Source organism: Dendropsophus ebraccatus, chromosome 2, assembly GCF_027789765.1.
Source record: "Dendropsophus ebraccatus isolate aDenEbr1 chromosome 2, aDenEbr1.pat, whole genome shotgun sequence".
In the NCBI taxonomy this organism is placed as follows: Eukaryota; Metazoa; Chordata; class Amphibia; order Anura; family Hylidae; genus Dendropsophus; species Dendropsophus ebraccatus.
In genome coordinates this window covers 5,678,865-5,700,925 of record NC_091455.1, presented here as the reverse complement: position 1 = coordinate 5,700,925, position 22,061 = coordinate 5,678,865, and the positions used below count along the sequence as shown (strand labels likewise).

Genomic DNA, 22,061 nt, shown 5'->3' with positions numbered 1-22,061 from the left:
CTCCCTTTGTGCCAGCTACAGGCCAATATCCCTTTTGAATGTTGACCTGAAGCTGTTTGCAAAGATCCTGGCCTCTAGACTGTCCCCCCTCCTTGGGGGCGCCGTTCACCTAGATCAGACGGGATTCCTGCCGGGACCTGAAGCCCGGGACAATACCATTCGTGCAGTTGACCTGGTTCATCATGCCTCGGCCCACCGTACCCCGTTCATGCTTTCTACAGACGCCGAAAAGGCTTTCGACCGTGTCAACTGGACGTTTATGGAGGAGACCTTGCGGGCCTTAGGTTTAGGTCCAAATTTTTTATCTTGGATTCTGTCCCTTTACTCCAACCCCTCTGCCACTGTCCGGGTGAACGGCGTCCTCTCAGACCGCTTTCCTATCTACAACGGCACAAGACAGGGATGCCCTCTTTCTCCCCTCATTTTTGTGCTGACATTAGAGCCCTTCTTGAGAATTGTGCGGGGGACTGAGGATATTGGGGGTTTGCGAGTGGGCAACACTGTACACAAGGTAGCCGCGTATGCGGATGACTTGCTCTTCTTTGTTACTAACCCTCAGGTTACTCTACCAGTCATACTGAGAGAGTTGGAACTCTTTGCCTCACTCTCTAATTTTAAAATCAATTATGCAAAGTCTGAGGCACTCAACATATCATTGCCCGGTGAGACGGTGTTGTCACTTTGTGCCTCCTTTAGGTTCCGCTGGGCCTCTAAGGTGCTCAAATACCTAGTCATCAATCTCACTGCTGACCCGAAAGAGCTCTTCTCCGCTAACTTCCCCCCAATTCTTGCGACGGTTCAGTCCTGTTGCGCCAATTGGAGCAAGGGACTGTTCACGTGGTTCGGCAGATGTGCCATTTTCAAAATGAATCTCCTGCCAAAGTTGCTGTATGCCTTCCAATGCCTGCTGGTTCGTGTCCCGAAATCGTTCCTTAAGGCCGTGACCTCCGCTCAGACTAGATTCATTTGGGGCGGTAAACCGGCACGGGTTAAGCGAGCTTTACTGTGTCGCAAAAAAGATAGAGGTGGCGTTGCTCTCCCGGATATCCATCTGTATTACCTGGCATCGGTCCTCACCCGGGTCGTGGACTGGTGTAGACATGCGGCACTGAAGCCATGGGTCCAAATAGAACAGTCCTCCACCAGCATCCCTCTAGCCTGCATCCCCTGGCTCCCCGGCCCCTCCCTAACAGACCTACGCTCACACCCGACGATAGGCCCGACACTCCTAGCCTGTGCCGACGCTTTGGTCCGCAACCGCGTGCTTCCACTCACCTCACCTAAGTCACCGATTATTGGCCATCCGGATTTTGTACCTGGGATCTCGGACCCAGGCTTCAGAGCGTGGGCGAATGCCAACATTTTTAGAGCCTCCCATTTCATATCCCAGGCAACATGGCTGTCTCCTGCGGCTTTGGAAGCCATTTCTGACCCAAGACCACTAGGCGCATGGCGTATTAACCAACTTACACACTTTTTACACACTCTCCCCCCTGCCGTACAATTCTCCACCTCTAAGACGTATTTGGAGACGTTGTGCGAGGGTTCTGGCCAACTGCGTCATACACTCTCACTTCTCTACAACGACCTGCTGATCCCACCCGACCAGGAATCCCCTCCATATCTGACGACATGGGAGAATGACCTCCACCTCTCTCTCTCTCTCCGGCGCAAAGGACCGACATTATGTCCCTGGTCCATAAAGGCTCCGTGAGCTCACGCTTCCAAGAGGCGGGCTATAAGATCCTTACACGATGGTACCGGGTGCCGGTGCGGTTGCATGCAATCTGGCCTGAGGTGGATCCGATGTGTTGGAGATGCGGGACTGCGGAGGGTACCCACCTGCATGTGCTTTGGTCCTGCCCGGTGCTCACAGCTTTCTGGGACAGTGTTGGGGAGACCATCCGGCGGGTCATTGGCCCCTCGGTGGACCTCTCGCCTGCCCTGTTTCTTCTTCACCACACTGAGTTGTCCACAAAAAAGTACAGGCGTTCCCTGCTGCGCTTCCTGGTGATGGCGGCTCGCTCGTGCGTCCCTCTCTACTGGAAGCGCACAGTCCCCCCACCTGTTTCTCTTTGGATCTCTAAGGTGAATGAACTTATGAGAATGGAGGACCTGACTGCTGTGCTGCACGACCAGAACGCTCGTTTTACAGGTACATGGCTAGCCTGGATGGAGTTCCAGGACACGGCTGAATATGCAACCTTGCTGTGCCCAGAACCCTCCCAGAGAACTGGAGGGATTTAGATGTCACCCTGAGTGCTTGCGGGCCTGCGATAGTTAGGGCACCTAGGCCTGGACATTGCCCTCAGACCTTCCCTACTATTCCTTCTACTCCCCTCCTTCCCTCCGCCTCCCTCTCTCCCCCCCTTTTTATTTATTTATTTATTTATTATTATTTATTTATTTATTTTTATCTTTCTTTCTTTCTTCTCTCCTTCCTCTCCTCTTTCCTTCTCTTTCTACCGTAGTTCCTTCCTTCCCTCGCCCTTCTTTTACCCGGCCCCCCCCCCCCCGGTCTCCCCTGTGGATCTCTCTCCCCCCTCTTCCCCTGTCCTCTACCCCTCTTCACATATCCCTACTCCTCTGTTTTTCTCCCACCATCTTCTTGCCTTCTGAACCTCAGCGTCTTTTGCTGGGAGTTCCTCTATCTGGTCCTTTAGCTGAAAGGACGAAGGGGTTGACGGTTGGGGGTAGCCACCGGGCCATCACAATAACTCATGGAACATGTGGACACCGTACTTTCTCGTCCGATATGACATGAATGTTCAATTTTACCTTCCTGTTCTACTGTGTACATTTACATGTGTCCCCCATGTCCAAATGTTTCTCCTTTTTTTGCAATTCTCTGGCTCGGGGTGTGTTTATCCCTGATTGTTCAGCTTTTCTTTGTCGGAAAATGTGGCTATTAAATAAAGAATTTATAAAAAAAAAAAAAAAAAATTTAAATTGAAGGTTAGAAAAATAAATAAATAAATAAAGTGGCCATTACCGGCAAGGGCAGGCACACCAGTAGTCTACATGGGTGCCAGTTAAGGCCCAGCAATAACAAGGCAAGGGCAGGCACACCAGTAGTCTACATGGGTGCCAGTTAAGGCCCAGCAACAACGAGGCAAGGGCAGGCACACCAGTAGGCTACATGGGTGCCAGTTAAGGCCCAGCAACAACGAGGCAAGGGCAGGCACACCAGTAGGCTACATGGGTGCCAGTTAAAGCCCAGCAACAACGAGGAAAGGGTAAGCACATCAGTAGTCTACATGGGTGCCAGTTAAGGCCCAGCAACAACGAGGCAAGGGCAGGCACACCAGTAGGCTACATGGGTGCCAGTTAAGGCCCAGCAACAACGAGGCAAGGGCAGGCACACCAGTAGGCTACATGGGTGCCAGTTAAGGCCCATCAACAACAAGGAAAGGGCAGGCACACCAGTAGGCTACATGGGTGCCAGTTAAGGCCCAGCAACAACAAGGCAAGGGCAGGTACACCAGTAGGCTACATGGGTGCCAGTTAAGGCCCCTCAACAATGAGGCAAGGGCAGGCACACCAGTCTACATGGGTGCCAGTTAAGGCCCAGCAACAACGAGGCAAGGGCAGGCACACCAGTAGGCTACATGGGTGCCAGTTAAGGCCCAGCAACAACGAGGCAAGGGCAGGCACACCAGTAGGCTACATGGGTGCCAGTTAAGGCCCAGCAACAACGAGGCAAGGGCAGGCACACCAGTAGGCTACATGGGTGCCAGTTAAAGCCCATCAACAACGAGGCAAGGGCAGGCACACCAGTAGGCTACATGGGTGCCAGTTAAGGCCCAGCAACAACGAGGCAAGGGCAGGCACACCAATAGTCTACGTGGGTGCCAGTTAAGGCCCAGCAACAGCGAGGCAAGGGCAGGCACACCAGTAGGCTACATGGGTGCCAGTTAAGGCCCATCAACAACGAGGCAAGGGCAGGCACACCAGTAGGCTACATGGGTGCCAGTTAAGGCCCAGCAACAACGAGGCAAGGGAAGGCACACCAGTAGGCTACATGGGTGCCAGTTAAGGCCCAGCAACAACGAGGCAAGGGCAGGCACACCAGTAGTCTACATGGGTGCCAGTTAAGGCAACAAGTAGCCAACAACCCCCAGCACCCTTTCGATTTTCAATTTGACTGCAGCAGTTGGGGTAACATTCCCTGCATAATGTAACTACTGACTTCTACCCCCGCCACCACCCTTTCGATTTTCAATTTGACTGCATTCCCTGCATAATGTGACTCACCACCTCTCCCCCCACCGCTGTTTTGATTTTGAATTTGACTTTGATCCTTGAAGATCTTTCAATTGTCTCATGCAAAGGGATCATCACTTGAGGGGTAGTGTACTACAAATCCCAGCAATACAGTGTAGTACCCACTAGTTTAGGGGGGCTGTATGGTACTGTATGGTACAATCTGGTAGTGTCTGGACCTAGACACACGCTGGGATACCCCCTTACAATGAGCAGTGAAGTTTTATGCAGGTGTACTACAAATCCCAGCAATACAGTGTAGTACCCACTAGTTTAGGGGGGGCTGCACGGTACAATCTAGTATTGGCCGGAACTATACACATACACTGTGACACCCCCTTACAATGAGCAGTGAAGTTCTATGCAGGATGCACTACATATCCCAGCTATACAGTGCAGTACACACTAGTTTAGGGGGGGCTTGACGGTGCTATCTGGTATGGGCAACAACTGTACACACACTTTGTCACCCCAATACAATGAACTGTGAAGTAAGTTCTATGCGAGATGCACTACAACTCCCAGCTATACAGTGCAGTACACCAGGACTATCAGCCCCCAAATCAAATAAAGAGTACACTGAGCACTTCTTAGGGGTGTGTATGCAACACCTAATGTCCCCTTTCTGCCAGCAGCCGGTCACCACAGTGTGCTGGTTACATCGCGGTAGCAGCACTACAACTCCCAGCCAGCAGTCTGTAGTAATAGTATTAACCCCTTAAGGACCGGGCCTGAAATTGCCTTAAGGACCGGAGCAAATTTTATGAATATGACCTGTGTCACTTTATTCATTAATAACTTCGGGATGCTTTTACCTATCCGGCTGATTCTGAGATTGTTTTCTCGTGACATATTGTACTTCACATTTCTGGTAAATTGGAGTCAATACTTATAATGAATCTTTATGGAAAAAACCCAAAATAACGTGAAAAATTGTAAAAAAATGCATTTTTCCAACTTTAAAACTTTTCTGCTTATACAGAAAATGGTTATACCACATAAATTATATATTAAATAGCATTAGCAACATGTCTACTTTATGTTGGCAGCATTTATTAAACTATATTTCATTTTTTTTAGACAATAGAAAGCGTAAAACATTAGCAGCAAATTTCCAAATTTTCTGTAAAATTTCAAAATCAGATATTTTTAAAAGTGTATTTGAGGGTCCAGTATGTTAGAAAGCCCCACAAAGCACCCCATTTCAGAAACTGCACCCCAAAAACTCTGCAAAAGCTCATCCAGAAAGTTTTTTAACCCTTTAGGGGAGTCACAGAAATAAAAGCTAAGTGTGTAAGAAATTTGAAAATTTAAATTTTCTGTGCAGAGATTCTCTTGTAATCCAATATTTTTCATAATTATAAACCTATTACCTGAGAAATGCACCCCAATAATTATTGCCCCGTTTCTGCAGTTTATAGAAATACCCCATATGTGACCCTATTGCGCTATTTGACGCAACCACAAGCCTCAGATATAAGGGAGCGCCTAGTGAATTTCAACGCCTCCGTTATATTTGGTAATTTTGACTGTACCACTTCAGGTTGGCAGAGGCTCTGGGGTGCCAAAACCTAAAAAACACCCCTAAAGGGACACCATTCAGAAAACTAGACCCCTCAAGGAATGTAACAAGGGGTGCGGTGAGCATCTGGACCCCACAGGTGCTTCACAGATTTTCCCAACAATATGGCGTGAAAAAAGACAAAAGTATTTTTTACACTAAAATGTTGTTCTAGCCTTCAATTTTTCTCTTTCACAAAGGGATAAAAGGAAAAAAAAAACACAAAACATGTAGCGCAGTTTCTCTCGAGTACGGAAATACCCCACATGTGGCGATAAAGTGCCAAGCGGGCGCAGGACGAGCCTCCAAAGGGAAGGAGCGCCAATTGGCTTTTGGAAGCTGGATTTTACTGGAATGGATTTCAAGGGCCACGTCGCATTTACAGAGCCCTCGTGCTGCCAAAACACTGGAAACCCCCCACAAGTGACCCCATTCTGGAAACTACACCCCTCAAGGAATCTAACAAGGGGTGCAGTGAGGATATGGACCCCACTGGTGATGGGCACAAATGTGGAAAAATGTGACGTGAAAGTGAAAATTTTCATTTTTTCACTTTCATGGCACAAATGTGCCCGTCATCCAGGGGTCCATATCCTCACTGTACCCCTTGTTAGATTCCTTAAGGGGTGTAGTTTCCAGAATGGGGTCACTTGTGGGGGGTTTCCACTGTCTTGGCAGCACGAGGGCTCTGTAAATGCGACATGGCGTTCATCATCCATTCCAGCCAAATCCAACCTCCAAAATCCAAATGGCGCTCCTTCCCTTCGGAGGCTTGCCCTGCACCCACATGGCGCTTTATGTCCACATGTGGGGTATTTACGGACTCGGGGGAAATTGCTCTACACATTTTGTGTGTTTTTTTCTCTTTTAACCCCTTGTGAAAATGAAAAATTTAAGGCTAGACCAACATTATAGTGTAAAAAATGTAATATTTCATTTTCAGGCCACATTGTTCCACATTTGTGCCCGTCACCAGTGGGGTCCATATGCTCACTACACCCCTTGTTACATTCCTTGTGGGGGGTTTCAACTGTCTTGGCAACACAGGGGCCTTTTAAATGCAACATGGCCCCTCGAAATCCATTCCAGCCAAATCCAGCCTCAAAAAACCAAATGGCGCTCCTTCCCTTTGGAGGCTTACCCTACACCCGCATGGCGCTTTATGTCCACATGTGGGGTATTTCCGTACTCAGGGGAAATTGCTCTACCCCTTTTTTTATTTTTTTTTATTTTTTAGCCCCTTGTGAAAATGAAAAAATCAAGACAAGATCAATGATTTAGAGTAAAAATTTAAAACAAATTACACTAAATGTTGGTCTAGCCTTGAATTTTTTTTTTTATTTCCACAAGGTTAAAAAAGAAAATAAATGCAAAGCGTGTAGGGTAATTTACCCTGAGTACAAAAATACCCCACATGAGGACATAATGTGCCATATGGGCACAGGGCAAGCCACCAAAGGGACAGAGCGCCATTTAGAGGCTGGAATGGAGGATGGAGGCCATGTCGCAATTACAAAGCTCCTGTTCTGCCAAGACAGTAGAAACCCCCCCCAAGGGACCCCATTCTGGAAATTACACCCCATAAGGAATCTAACAAGGGGTGCAGTGAGCATATGGACCCCACTGGTAACAGGCACATATGTAGAACATGTGCTGTGAAAATAAAAAAAAATTTTTTTTTCATTTTCACGTCCAAAATGTGGCCGTCACCAGGGAGCCATATCACCGCTGCCCCCCTTGTTAGATTCCAGCTGGGGAAAAGGGACAATTCTAATTTATTTGGGGGTATTAGGCCAATTATTAGTTTATAAGGTTGAAAACGACAGGTGTCCATCAAATTAAACCTGTGTTGATCCAGAGGAAGGCAAAAAACCCTCGTGAGGCAGACGACAGTAGCCTCATCACTGGGAAAAAATTCCTTCCCGACTCTTTAATGGCGATCAGAATAATCCCTGGATCAACGTGACCCCTGAAATAGGAATAAGGGACAGAATTTAGAAAATGTAGAACCCCAATGACGTGTGGTACGCCTTGAAGCGATCCAGTATGCAGAGGCCGGGGTGATCAGGACAGGTGTCACACTGGAAAATGGTGTCCTTCCTGATCCCCCTGTGACGGCACACTCTGCGCTTCTTCTGGGGTCTCCTGTTTTCCAGTGTGGGGGACGTCACCTGGAGAATGTTGCCCTGGTGCGATACGGGGTCCTTCATATCCAGAAGTGCTGGGTCCGCTCCATGGCTGATAAATATTAGGGCTTTATTACTACTTCTGATATTTACGGATCGTACCGCAAGCTATAGTAGCTCGGGCAGCGAGGGACTGGGAGAGGGGGTGCTGGTATAAAAGTTATCCCCGTACAGGTGGTAACCTTTATCCAGCAGTGGGAAAATCAGTTCCCGAACGATCTTCCCACTAACTCTGAGGATGGGGGGGGGGGGGGGAGGTATCTGGGGACATCTGGGGGCTGGATTCGGATGTCCCTTCCTACATACACTCTAAGGGTATGTGCACACTGCGGAATGGCGAAGGATAACCCTTTGTGCATTCCGCAGCTGGCACTCGCCGGCGGACTGATGCAGGCGCACGTCTCCATCCGTGTCATAGACTCCATTCTATGCACGGGCGGATTCCGCTCTCCGTCCAATGTGTTCATTCTTTGGACGGACGATGGAATCAACCCATGCATAGGATGGAGTCTATGACACACGCCTGCATCAGTCCGTCGGCGGGTGCCAGCTGCGGAATGCACAAAGGGTTATCCTTCTCCATTCCGCAGTGTGCACCTACCCTAAATCTGTAAGTGTACCCTGAGGTACTCTCACAGAGTTTGTAGAATTTCACGCCATACCGTCATCTCTTATTAGGACGGTACTGGCGGGAAAGACGTGTCTGGGGGGCAGCGTACGCTACGCTACCCCCAGACATGTCACTGGATGATGAGGATGATGAGGATGAATGGAGGAAAGAAGGACCCCCCATTCATCCTCACTGGCTGTTTCGGTGTCGGAGGCAATAATACCATATGCATCCGACACCGAAAACACCCTGGGGGCCATCTTTATACGGGGATTGGTATATGGGGTATGCAAATGTGTAGTGGTGTAGTGTAAAACTTTATTCCGTGTAGTGTAATGGTGTTTTTTACATGTTTTTTTAACATTAAGTATAAAAAAAAAACTACGCCAAGAAAGGAGTTGCCGATAAATGCCGCACTTATGTGCGGCACTTATCAGCAGACCGTGGCTGTAGGATACAGGAAAAAAACACCCTACGCCAAAAAGGAGGAGTTGCTGATCAGCGGCGCACTTACGTGCGATGCTGATCAGCACTCAGCGGCGATAGGGTGCGGAAAAAAAAACAATATAGCTACTGATATGTGTATTATATACACTTATTAGCCGCTAGGGGGCAGTAGAACGCAAATTCCGGAAAAAGCCGAAGTTTGACAACGCTGGAGCCGATGATTGCCGATGGGGACCGCCGGAAAAAGACGAAGACGCCGACGAAGATGAGGACACGATCGGAACCCGGAAGACGCGATCGGGACGCTGGATCAGGTGAGTATGGGTCAATACCTGCTCTGTCCAAAGCAGGTTTTTAACCCTTTCATGAGGTACTTATATGGGGTACCGATCGCCGGTCACGGCGATCGGGACGTGGCACCGTGGCCACCATTACTTTTAACAGTAATGGTGGTCGTTGGCGTTCTCGGACAGCACCGACCGCCATTGCTTTCCGGGTAATCTGCATATTGCCGCCATTGGCTGATCTGAATTGATCAGCCAATAGCGGCGATCGTCAGCACGGGAGGGGTTAATCCCCCCCTGTGCCGACAAGCAGGGATGGCCTGCTATACATTATAGCAGGCCATCTTCCCCCATCGCTGCGTGTGTACACGCAGCGATCGGGGAAACCGCGGGCGTAAACGCCCGTTTGCGTTAAGGCACAGGTTTTGGGGGCGTACACTTACGCCCGCGGCCGTTAAGGGGTTAATAAAAGCTGTTAAGCCCTGAAAAGGTCTGTTTGTTTGTATTGCTAGTATATACCCTGCCTACTGGAAGGCTATATCCTACACTGACACTCTCCCTGACCAGCAGCAGCTCTGTCCCTGATCTCTCACCGCATGCGTCTGAAGCCAGCACTGCCGGCGCCGAGTTTTATATGGCAGGGTCATCTGATCTGGCCAACCAATCGCTGCTATCGACATGTATGGGTCCCACGTCATCGCAGGATGCACCAAAGAGTCTCCTGCATGTTTATTGGCTGAGAAAAAGCGCCAAACTTACAGGAAACGGATGATGAGATTCCCTTGAGTATCGCGAGATGCTGGTCCGAGTAACGAGTACCAACAAGTACCCTAATACTCGATCGAGTACCAAGCTCGCTCATCACTAGACATTGTGGAGGAACACAAGACGGGACAAGTTTCAATTTGGTCTGCAGGAAAGGAAAGAGTTATTGGTGCCTAGTATGAACTTACACTGGGTTATTGTTGTTGGGGTCGTTACCGATTCGGATCTCAGCTCCCATCAGCCTCTCTGGACAGCAGTCCTGCCTATTTGTTAGGACAACAGTTGATATTTTGTATTTCTTTTTCAGGTTGAGCTTCCACCAAGGATTCTGTGCACCAGAGGTGTGAGTGCAGGAGCCCTTGCTGTATGTTCCATCTTTGTTCCCATCTATGGCATTTTTGGCGTTTCCCTCAAATCCAATAGAATCCTGGGAAGCTTCTCCATCTCTTGCTATATTTGTGGCTGAGGAAATAAGAGCAGAAGAGCTGTCAGGTATATGGAGCTGTGTGAGTCCTGTATCTGCTGTGTTCCTGCTGTCTGTATCGCCTTATAACTCACAGAAAACATTAGAAAAAGGAACTTGGACCGGGAAATAAATGTAAAGAGGTGGTGTCAGGAATGTGCAATGAGCCTGGTGTGAACTGGGTCCGTTTTAACTTTTAGTTTGACACACCTGCTTGCCTTTCAGCCTCCTGACGATGCAGGAGTTACACTGCTCACTGCTAGCCTTGATTGCTGCAGCTGAGCAGTGTTTTTCATTGACACATGCCTCTGCCTGTCCGGAACCTTGAGGATCAGAATGCTGGTCTAATGGGGATCCGGATCGGGCTCTTGATCCTCATAAATGAAAGCAGAGGCCAGTTTATTATTGCTGGCTATTAAGGTTCATACTCTTATCCCAGCTCCCCCTGTCTGCTGCTGCGATCTCCATTCCTATTTCCTCTGTTGCTCAACTCGTTAAATGACCTCCCGCCTGACCTTTGACTATTTGTTTGATCCCTGATTTGGTACTACGTTGCCCGTTTGGTTCTGACTTGGCTTGTTGACTCTCCTTTGTTGTGTTTTTCTGTCTGTCTTGTTCTGTGTTACACTTATAGAGTATAGGGCACGTCTTCTCGGTTGTCCGCGGCTGCCTAGGGCCAATTGAGGCAAGTAGGTAGGGACAGTGGGTGGGTTCAGACTTAGGGCCCACTGTCTCGTCTTGTCCCTACTTCCCCGTCCTGACAGGTGGATGTGCTTGTAAGATACCATTGACATTAATAAGATGGTTCCATCAATAGATTGAGTAAGAAATAACACTCATGGTTATCCTTCTAAAGAACAATGTGACTCCACCCGACAGAACATAGGAAGGAGCAAGAAGCGGCTTGTAGGCTGATCGTCTGCTGCTGGAAGTCACTGTAATCCTGGAATAACAGCTCAGATTATTGGACGCTGGTATCTTGGACCTGGTGCCTACATAACAGTGCCAGACAATGAGCACATGGGGCCATATAGGGCCCAAAATATTAACAGTAGCTACTAAATAATACAGGTTGTCATGCCCCTCTGCTTATGCTATAATCCATACCAATACAGATATATTAGAGCCCTGCAGTCCTGGACCTAGATGTTTTCTTACCTCCAGGTGGGGGGATACAGGCGGGGAGAGTCTCTGTGACTGGGTCTCCATAAACCTCGACCTCACATAGTGTCAAGGCTTCTCCACGCCCTGGGATCACCACGCTGACGTACTGACCTTCCATCCCATTACAGCAGAAAGGCAAGTTGACATTGGCAACACTCGTGACCTTGCCACACCTGAAAGAGAAAAAGTAAAACCCTCTGACGATCAGACTCCTGACAAGATGGGGCACTAAAGAGGAACAAAAGATGGGACATTGTGGAGGAACACAAGACAGAACATTGTGGAGGAAAACAAGACAGAAAATTGTGGAGGAACACAAGACAGAACATTGTGGAGGAACACAAGACAGAAAATTGTGGAGGAACACAAGACAGAACATTGTGGAGGAACACAAGACAGAACATTGTGGAGGAACACAAAACGAAACATGGGGAGGAACACGAGACAACATTGTGGAGGAAAACAAGACGGGACATTGTGGAGGAACACAAGATGGGACATTGTGAAGGAACACAAGATGGGACATTTAGGAGGAAAAGAAGACGGGACATTGTGGAGGAACAAAAGACGGGACATTGTGGAGGAACACAAGACGGGACATTGTGGAGGAACACAAGACGGGACATTGTGGAGGAACACAAGACGGGACATTGTGGAGGAACACAAGACAGAACATTGTGGAGGAACACAAGACAGGACATTGTGGAGGAACACAAGACAGGACATTATGGAGGAACACAAGACAGAAAATTGTGGAGGAACACAAAACGAAACATGGGGAGGAACACGAGACAACATTGTGGAGGAAAACAAGACGGGACATTGTGGAGGAACACAAGATGGGACATTTAGGAGGAAAAGAAGACGGGACAAGAGTTATTGGTGCCTAGTATGAACTTACACTGGGTTATTGTTGTTGGGGTCGTTACCGATTCGGATCTCAGCTCCCATCAGCCTCTCTGGACAGCAGTCCTGCCTATTTGTTAGAACAACAGTTGATATTTTGTATTTCTTTTTCAGGTTGAGCTTCCACCAAGGATTCTGTGCACCAGAGGTGTGAGTGCAGGAGCCCTTGCTGTATGTTCCATCTTTGTTCCCATCTATGGCATTTTTGGCGTTTCCATCGAATCCAATAGAATCCTGGGAAGCTTCTCCATCTCTTGCTATATTTGTGGCTGAGAAAAAAAGAGCAGAAGAGCTGTCAGGTATTTGTGTGGTGTGTGCTCGACTGGTCACTTGCTAGATGGTACAGTCTGACGCCATTACTGTGGTGGATGAAGTCACTGCGGCGACGACATGCGTTGGGTCTCAGTCAGGGCACCGGATCTCATGGTCATAGGGTGATCAGATGAGCTTTCTTGTTATTTGTGCTTACCTTACTGGCGTTTTATTATATTTGTACATTTACACCATGTTATAGTTTGAAGCACTTGAGCACTTTGTATTTCAGCACTTTTTAGACCAAGTTGTTCTTGTGCATTTGTGATAATCATTGACACATTAGTAGAGGATATTTAGAGAATCAGTTGTGACGTTTGGGTTTAATTATATATTTATAATCTGTGTATTTTACTATACTGCACAATAAGATTGAGTCTTTGTATATTATTATATATATACAGTATATATATTGTTCTGACCATGAGGAAGGATTTGTTTTTTCTGGTGATGTCCTGATGTAGTGAGAGGACTATCATATCCTCTCACTCTTTGGATTGCTTATATACCTATATGGTTTTTTAATTTTTTTTAATCATGTTTGTTATGGTGCTTTTTTTTTGTCTTGTTTTTCTTTGGAATTATGTATAAATAAAATTTGAATATATACTCTATTATGGAGGTGTGCGATATTATGGTGTTTAGCTTGTTTCTTCTTTGGTTTGGTATTACTGTGGTGGTTGGTCGGTGGAATATAGCCCAGCTGGACATTAGGTTGTCGTAACGCCGGTGCTGAATCAGCACACAGGTATGGAGGCACACCTATTTTTAGTTCTTGAGGCTTGCTATACCCTTCCCCTGTGGTCAGTAACCTGCCGGTTCTGAGGGGTCACTTGGGCGCTTATCATGGTGGTCCGAAGTGGAGTTATGACCCACCCGGACTGTTGGTACCGCCATGCACAGAAAGGGGAGATGACCCAAGGACGGTGCAGCTGCTGTGTAGGTGCTTGTGCAATAAAATATAACAAAAAACTCTACTAAAGGAATACTTTAGCATACAAGCAGACAATAGACTTTTGACTTGACTGGACCAGATATGCGCTGCGAACCGTAGAGGTAGAATATCAGTGCTGGCATGGTTGTGTGCTGAGGAAATAGAGTGAGTTTAGAGAAGTGGAGTCAGAGTAATGGAGATGAGTTTGCCTTGAGAGTCCCAACCCAGTTTAGTACTGTGCTCTGCTGGAACTTTAGAAGAAGTAGAAGAAGAATACTTTAGAATACTTGGGAGAAGAAGAATACTTGTGCCCCTGTTTTGACTTTTGTCGCTATACCACCTGTTGCCCTATAGTGTCGGGTGACCTGTCCTATTAGGATGACATAAGCCCCAGTGCTTGATTCCTGAGTTGATCGAAGTGTCCTAGCGTTTCCCGGTGTCACCTGCGTCGTAAGATAGAGTACGCAGGCTTGTAGCAACTTTGCTTTATCCGGGTCTGTTCCTCTAGCTGGTAGGATACTGTCTTGCACCTTTATAGATGTTCACAGCGTGGGTTGGGGTGATCCCTGACTTGTCCTCTCTTTAGGGGTTTAATACTGCATGGTAAAAATAAGTGTTGCTTTGAAGAAGAAAAGAGTCTCTGTGTTTTGCATATGTCTGACTACTACCACACTCCACCGTAGAGTACACTTGGCTTGGTAGGAGGACCTGGCAGAGCCAGGGCCCAGCTGGACTACAGCAGGGATTGTCTTGTCTTGCGTCCTCTCTCTACAGAAACTTGGCTAAGACTGACTAAGTGTGGGTCTACACTTCCTCTCCTCATGTGACAACATCCTACAGGGTGTGTAACAGCTCCTGTTAGTGGTGGAGAAGAGAGTTCAAGGGGAAAGAAGAATAGAGATAGGTGGAAGAGAAGAACAGCTCTCATTGGTGCACAGATCATAAACAAGCCATAACCCTTTGTTCACTAGAGCTGTGCAATATACAGATATAAATATACATACTAGCGACACCTAGTGGCAAAACTTTTACATTACTTCATCACCTGTTGATTCAATGTGTACCTGGCGCTTGAGTTCGTCAGATTGCGGATCGGGTTGACAGAGTACTGGGAGGGGCTGGCGATGACCCAGCGGTCATGGTGCACCAATGATAAAGTTTGAGGTACTGTAGGTGACGGGTCCTTAAAAACGATTTCAGGGACTTATTTAAGAGCATCCTGGGTAAATCGTGGGATCGACACATACCATATGGGAATTAACTCAGTAGAAATAGGAGAAAACCAATGTGGTAACTACAGCTGTAGGTGGTGTGGGGGGGGGGGGGGGGGGCAATAAATGATAAGAAACAAGCATTCAGACTTCTAAAACAAGAAGGTGGTGGGGAAGCATTGAGCAACTATAGACAGAAGAATAGAATGTGTAAAAAACAAATAAAAGAAGAAAAAATAGCAACAGAAAGAAGTATAGCCACAGAAAGTAATAGGAATGCTAACATGTTCTTCACCTATATAAATAACAAAAGACTTAAAACCGAAAATGTTGGTCCCCTCAAAAATAATCTGGGGGTAATGGTGGAGGAGGATGAGGAAAAGGCCAATCTACTAAATACATTCTTCTCTACTGTATTCACAAAGGAGAATCCCATAACAGAGGACATGACTAGGGATAATGTAAATCCTCCCATAAATCTCACCTGACTAACACAACAAGAAGTAGATATTATGGTTTCACTGAAATATTGAGTAAGAAATAACACTCATGTTTATCCTCCTACAGAACAATGTGACTCCACCCGACAGGACATAGGAAGGAGCAAGAAGCGGCTTGTAGGCTGATCGTCTGCTGCTGGAAGTCACTGTAATCCTGGAATAACAGCTCCGATTATTGGACACTGGTATCTTGGACCTGGTGCCTACATAACAGTGCCAGACAATGAGCACATGGGGCCGTATGGGGCCTGAACTACTAACAGTGACAATAGTTACTAAATAATACCATGATGTTAGTTTACATCTTCTTGGGTGCCGAGTGCCTGAGGTTACAGGGTGTCATGTCTCACTGCCCATGCTATAATCCATCCCAATGTCTGATATACATATATTACAGCCCTGCAGTCCCGCTGCCCATTCTATAATCCATCCCAATGTCTGATATACATATATTACAGCCCTGCAGTCCCGCTGCCCATGCTATTATCTATCCCAATGTCTGATATACATATATTACAGCCCTGCAGTCCCGCTGCCCATGCTATTATCTATCCCAATGTCTGATATACATATATTACAGCCCTGCAGTCCCGCTGCCCAGTCTATAATCCATCCCAATGTCTGATATACATATATTACAGCCCTGCAGTCCCGCTGCCCAGTCTATAATCCATCCCAATGTCTGATATACATATATTACAGCCCTGCAGTCCTGGGTGCAGATGTTTCCTCACCTCCGGGTGGGGGGCTACATCCCAGAGCCAGGGCCAAAGATCCAGACAGAACCAGAGACCACAGAAGATTCATTCTGGAAGAAGAAGCAGATGAGAGATGGAGGAAGAAGTTAATTCATGTTAAACATCTGAAATTAAAAAGCTTTGAGAAACTACTAAGATAGAAAAAAAGCACACGACACTGAAAACAATCCAGGGTTTAGATCCTTCTAAAGTATTCTCAGGACAGTTAGCACAGCAAGGAACTGATCCCCAGTAAGACAAATAGCAGGAAAGCTGAAGTATCCTACTGACTACACACGGCTCTTCTGGGAAACCTCGGAAAGTCTGCTGCATTCGGTTATAATGGTCTCGTATGACCTCACAGGGCTGATGTATATACAGGGCCCCCTACTCCATCCATACAGTACATGTATATACAGGGCACAACAGGTATACCAAACTGTAACTGGGTAACACTGCTACACCAGACCTGACCAATACTGCCATACTGTGCTGGATAACACTGTCATACCAGACCTGTCCAATATCGCCATACTGTGCTGGATAACACTGCCATACCAGACCTGACCAATACCGGCAAACTGTGGCTGGGTAACACCGCCACACCAGTCCTGACTAATACCACCATACTGTGACTGGATAACACCATCATATCAGACCTGACCAATACTGCCATACTGTGACTGGATAACACCGCTATACCAGACCTGACCAATACCACCATACCGTGACTGGATAACACCGCCACACCAGACCTGACCAATACCGCCATACTGTGACTGGATAACACCCCCATACCAGACATGACCAATACCGACACACTGTGACTGAATAACACTGCCATACGGGTAAATACAACCCTGCAGGTATACAGGACACTACAGGTATACAGGACCCCAAAACTATACACTACAAGTGCACGGGACCTCCACAAAACTATATACTACAGGTATACAGGACCCCAAACTTTACACTACAGGTATACAGGACCCCAAAACTATATACTACAGGTATACAGGACCTCCACCAACTATATACTTCAGGTATACAGGACCTCCACCAACTATATACTACAGGTATACAGGACCCCAAACTATACACTACAGGTATACAGGACCCCAAAACTATACACTACAGGTATACAAGAACTCCACCAACTATATACTACAGGTATATAGGACCCCAAACTATACACTACAGGTATACAGGACCTCAAAACCATACACTACAGGTATACAGGACCTACACCAACTCTATAATACAGGTATATAGCACCTTCACCAACTCTATACTACAAGTATACAGGACCCCAAATATACTATAGGTATACAGGAACTCCACCAGCTATATACTACAGGTATATAGGACCCCAAACTATACACTACATGTATACAGGACCTCCAACAACTCTATACTATAGTTATACAGGACCCTCAAACTATTTACTACAGGTATACAGGACCCCCGAACTATATACTACAGGTATACAAGACCTCCACCAATTATACACTACAGGTATCCAGGACCCTCAAACTATAAACTACAGGTATACAAGACCTCCACCAATTATACATTACAGGTATACAGCACCAACTATATACTACAGGTATACAGGACCCCCGAACTATACAGTACAGGTATACAGGACCTTCACCAACTGTACACTGCAGGTATACAGGACCTCCCTCAACTATACACTATAGGTATACAGCCCCCCCAACTATGCACTACAGATATGCGAGACCCCTAAATCTATACATTGTGGGTATACAGAACCCCTCCAACTATGCACTACAGGTATACACTAATTCCACTGATTAACTCAGATGAAACAATACCTTTAGCTTGGCCTCCTGGGCACCTTAGAACAAATCTAATTAACACACTGACACTTTATACCCGGGCAGCGCCGGGTACATTTTCTAGTTACACGTAACATTATACTATATACATATGACAGGGTGCACATATAACATTATACTATATACATATCAGACATAGCATTATACTATATACATATCACACATAACATTATACTGTATACATATCACACATATACTATATACATATCACACACATTATACTTTATACATATCACACATAGCATTATACTATATACATATCACACATAACATTATACTATATACATATCACACATAACATACTATATACATATCACACATATTATACTATATACATATCCCACATATTATACTATATACCTATCACACATAACATTATTCTATATACATAACACACATAACATTGTACTATATACATATCACACATAACAATATTCTATATACATATCACACATAGCATTATACTATATACATATCACACAACATTTTTCTATATATATATATCACATATACTATATACATATCACATGGTGCACATATAACATTATACTATATACATATCACACATAGCATTATACTATATACATATCACACATAACATTATACTATATACATATCACACATAACATACTATATACATATCCCACATATTATACTATATACATATCCCACATATTATACTATATACCTATCACACATAACTTTATTCTATATACATAACACACATAACATTGTACTATATACATATCACACATAACAATATTCTATATACATATCACACATAACATTATACTATATACATATCACACATAACATTATACTATACACATATCACACATAACATTATACTATATACATATCACACATAACATTATACTATATACATATCACACATAACATTATATTATACACATATCACACATAACATTATACTATACACATATCACACATAACATTATACTATATACATATCACACATAACATTATACTATACACATATCACACATAACATTATACTATATACATATCACACATAACATTATACTATACACATATCACACATAACATTATACTATATACATATCACACATAACATTATACTATACACATATCACACATAACATTATACTATACACATATCACACATAACATTATACTATATACATATGACAGGGTGCACATATAACATTATACTATATACATATCAGACATAGCATTATACTATATACATATGACAGGGTGCACATATAACATTATACTATATACATATCAGACATAGCATTATACTATATATATATCACAGGGTGCACATATAACATTATACTATATACATATCACACACATTATACTATATACATATCACACAATATTTTTCTATATATATATATATATCACATATACTATATACATATCACATGGTGCACATATAACATTATACTATACACATATCACACATAACATTATACTATATACATATCACACATAACATTATACTGTATACATATCACACATATACTATATACATATCACACACATTATACTTTATACATATCACACATAGCATTATACTATATACATATCACACATAACATTATACTATATACATATCACACATAACATACTATATACATATCCCACATATTATACTATATACATATCCCACATATTATACTATATACCTATCACACATAACATTATTCTATATACATAACACACATAACATTGTACTATATACATATCACACATAACAATATTCTATATACATATCACACATAACATTATACTATATACATATCACACATAACATTATACTATACACATATCACACATAACATTATACTATATACATATCACACATAACATACTATACACATATCACACATAACATTATACTATACACATATCACACATAACATTATACTATATACATATCACACATAACATTATACTATACACATATCACACATAACATTATACTATATACATATCACACATAACATTATACTATATACATATCACACATAACATTATACTATATACATATCACACATAACATTATACTATACACATATCACACATAACATTATACTATATACATATCACACATAACATTATACTATACACATATCACACATAACATTATACTATATACATATCACACATAACATTATACTATACACATATCACACATAACATTATACTATACACATATCACACATAACATTATACTATATACATATGACAGGGTGCACATATAACATTATACTATATACATATCACACATAACATTATACTATACACATATCACACATAACATTATACTATATACATATCACACATAACATTATACTATACACATATCACACATAACATTATACTATACACATATCACACATAACATTATACTATATACATATGACAGGGTGCACATATAACATTATACTATATACATATCACACATAACATTATACTATACACATATCACACATAACATTATACTATATACATATCACACATAACATACTATACACATATCACACATAACATTATTTTATATATATATATCACACATATACTATATACATATCACATTACATTATAGTATATACATATTACACATAACATTATACTATATACATATGACAGGGTGCACATATAACATTATACTATATACATATCACACATAACATTATACTATACACATATCACACATAACATTATACTATATACATATCACACATAACATACTATACACATATCACACATAACATTATTTTATATATATATATATCACACATATACTATATACATATCACATTACATTATACTATATACATATTACACATAACATTATACTATATACATATCACAGGTTGCACATATAACATATAAGTGAAGTGTCATACAGGGCATGAATGATGGAGCACCCTCTGTAGTCAGTGACTAATGCCTATAGAGGAGTTCTCACCTGATAAGGGTCCTGCAGCCGCCGGTCTCCCCGCAGCAGCCTCACTGCTGAGTATTTATACCTTATTACACTCCGGTGCCCCCTCCCCCTCATCTAGGGAATTTACCCCCTGAAGGAAACATTCTCACCAAACTGCCCCGACCCGTCCATCTACTGGTGGAGATCGTCTTATTCTGGGGTTAACCCTTATTTGTCAGGGAGGGAGCACCACTATGCTTCTATGGTAAGTCTGCTGTAACCAGGGGCCCCTTATCCACCCCCCACCCCCCATATAAGGATCAGTGGGGGCTGGGCTCACAGGATACAGGAGCAGTGGAGCCGAGTGTGTGTGTGTGTGTACGTATGTGTGTACGTATGTGTGTGTGTGTGTGTGTGTGTAAGGAGATGTCTAGCAGGATTTCTATTTAGGATTTGCTGGTTGATGGCGTTGGGGGGGGGGCACCACGAAAATAAGGAGTCACAGATGTCTGCAGCGAGGAGTCATGCATAGAAGAAGCCATCATGGTGGTCTGGGCCAGATGGAGAGGAGAAAGGAAAGAGAACAACTTTGATCACATAAGACGTCCCCTATGGTCACTGGATGTAACTGCACTGTAATCACTTATACAGTCTGCTGAGCTGGTGTAGGACTAGTATCTACCACTATATGGTTGTTGTATGAGAGAATATCGGTCTGTGCATGGCGGTTGTCTTTGGTAATAGTATGGTGTATGATACAGTCACTTGTGTGTGCAGGGTGTGGCGGTATTAGTTGGTATTATTTGATAAGAGTATTGTTAGGAAAATTCTACTTGAGAGGCAGAATCATTAGAGTTGAGGTTTATTTGTTGCCCCACAGGACACGAGTACAGTTACAGGATAAGGCTCTGAGATTACTCCGCACATACA

The 22,061-nt window shown here is 44.1% G+C and overlaps 1 protein-coding gene across 1 annotated transcript in view; it reads right to left on the bottom strand.

Moving 5' to 3' along the window:
- Positions 1-22,061, bottom strand: part of LOC138782896 (uncharacterized) — a 128,853-nt gene that overhangs the window by 89,971 nt on the left and 16,821 nt on the right. The window contains exons 2-5 of the mRNA XM_069956838.1: positions 16,341-16,414; positions 12,645-12,918; positions 11,738-11,916; positions 10,305-10,578 (exon numbers count right to left, since the gene is read on the bottom strand). Of these exons, the coding sequence (XP_069812939.1) occupies positions 10,305-10,578; positions 11,738-11,916; positions 12,645-12,918; positions 16,341-16,413 (800 nt within the window). The 5' untranslated portion in view covers position 16,414. The remainder of the gene's footprint in view (positions 1-10,304; positions 10,579-11,737; positions 11,917-12,644; positions 12,919-16,340; positions 16,415-22,061) is intronic.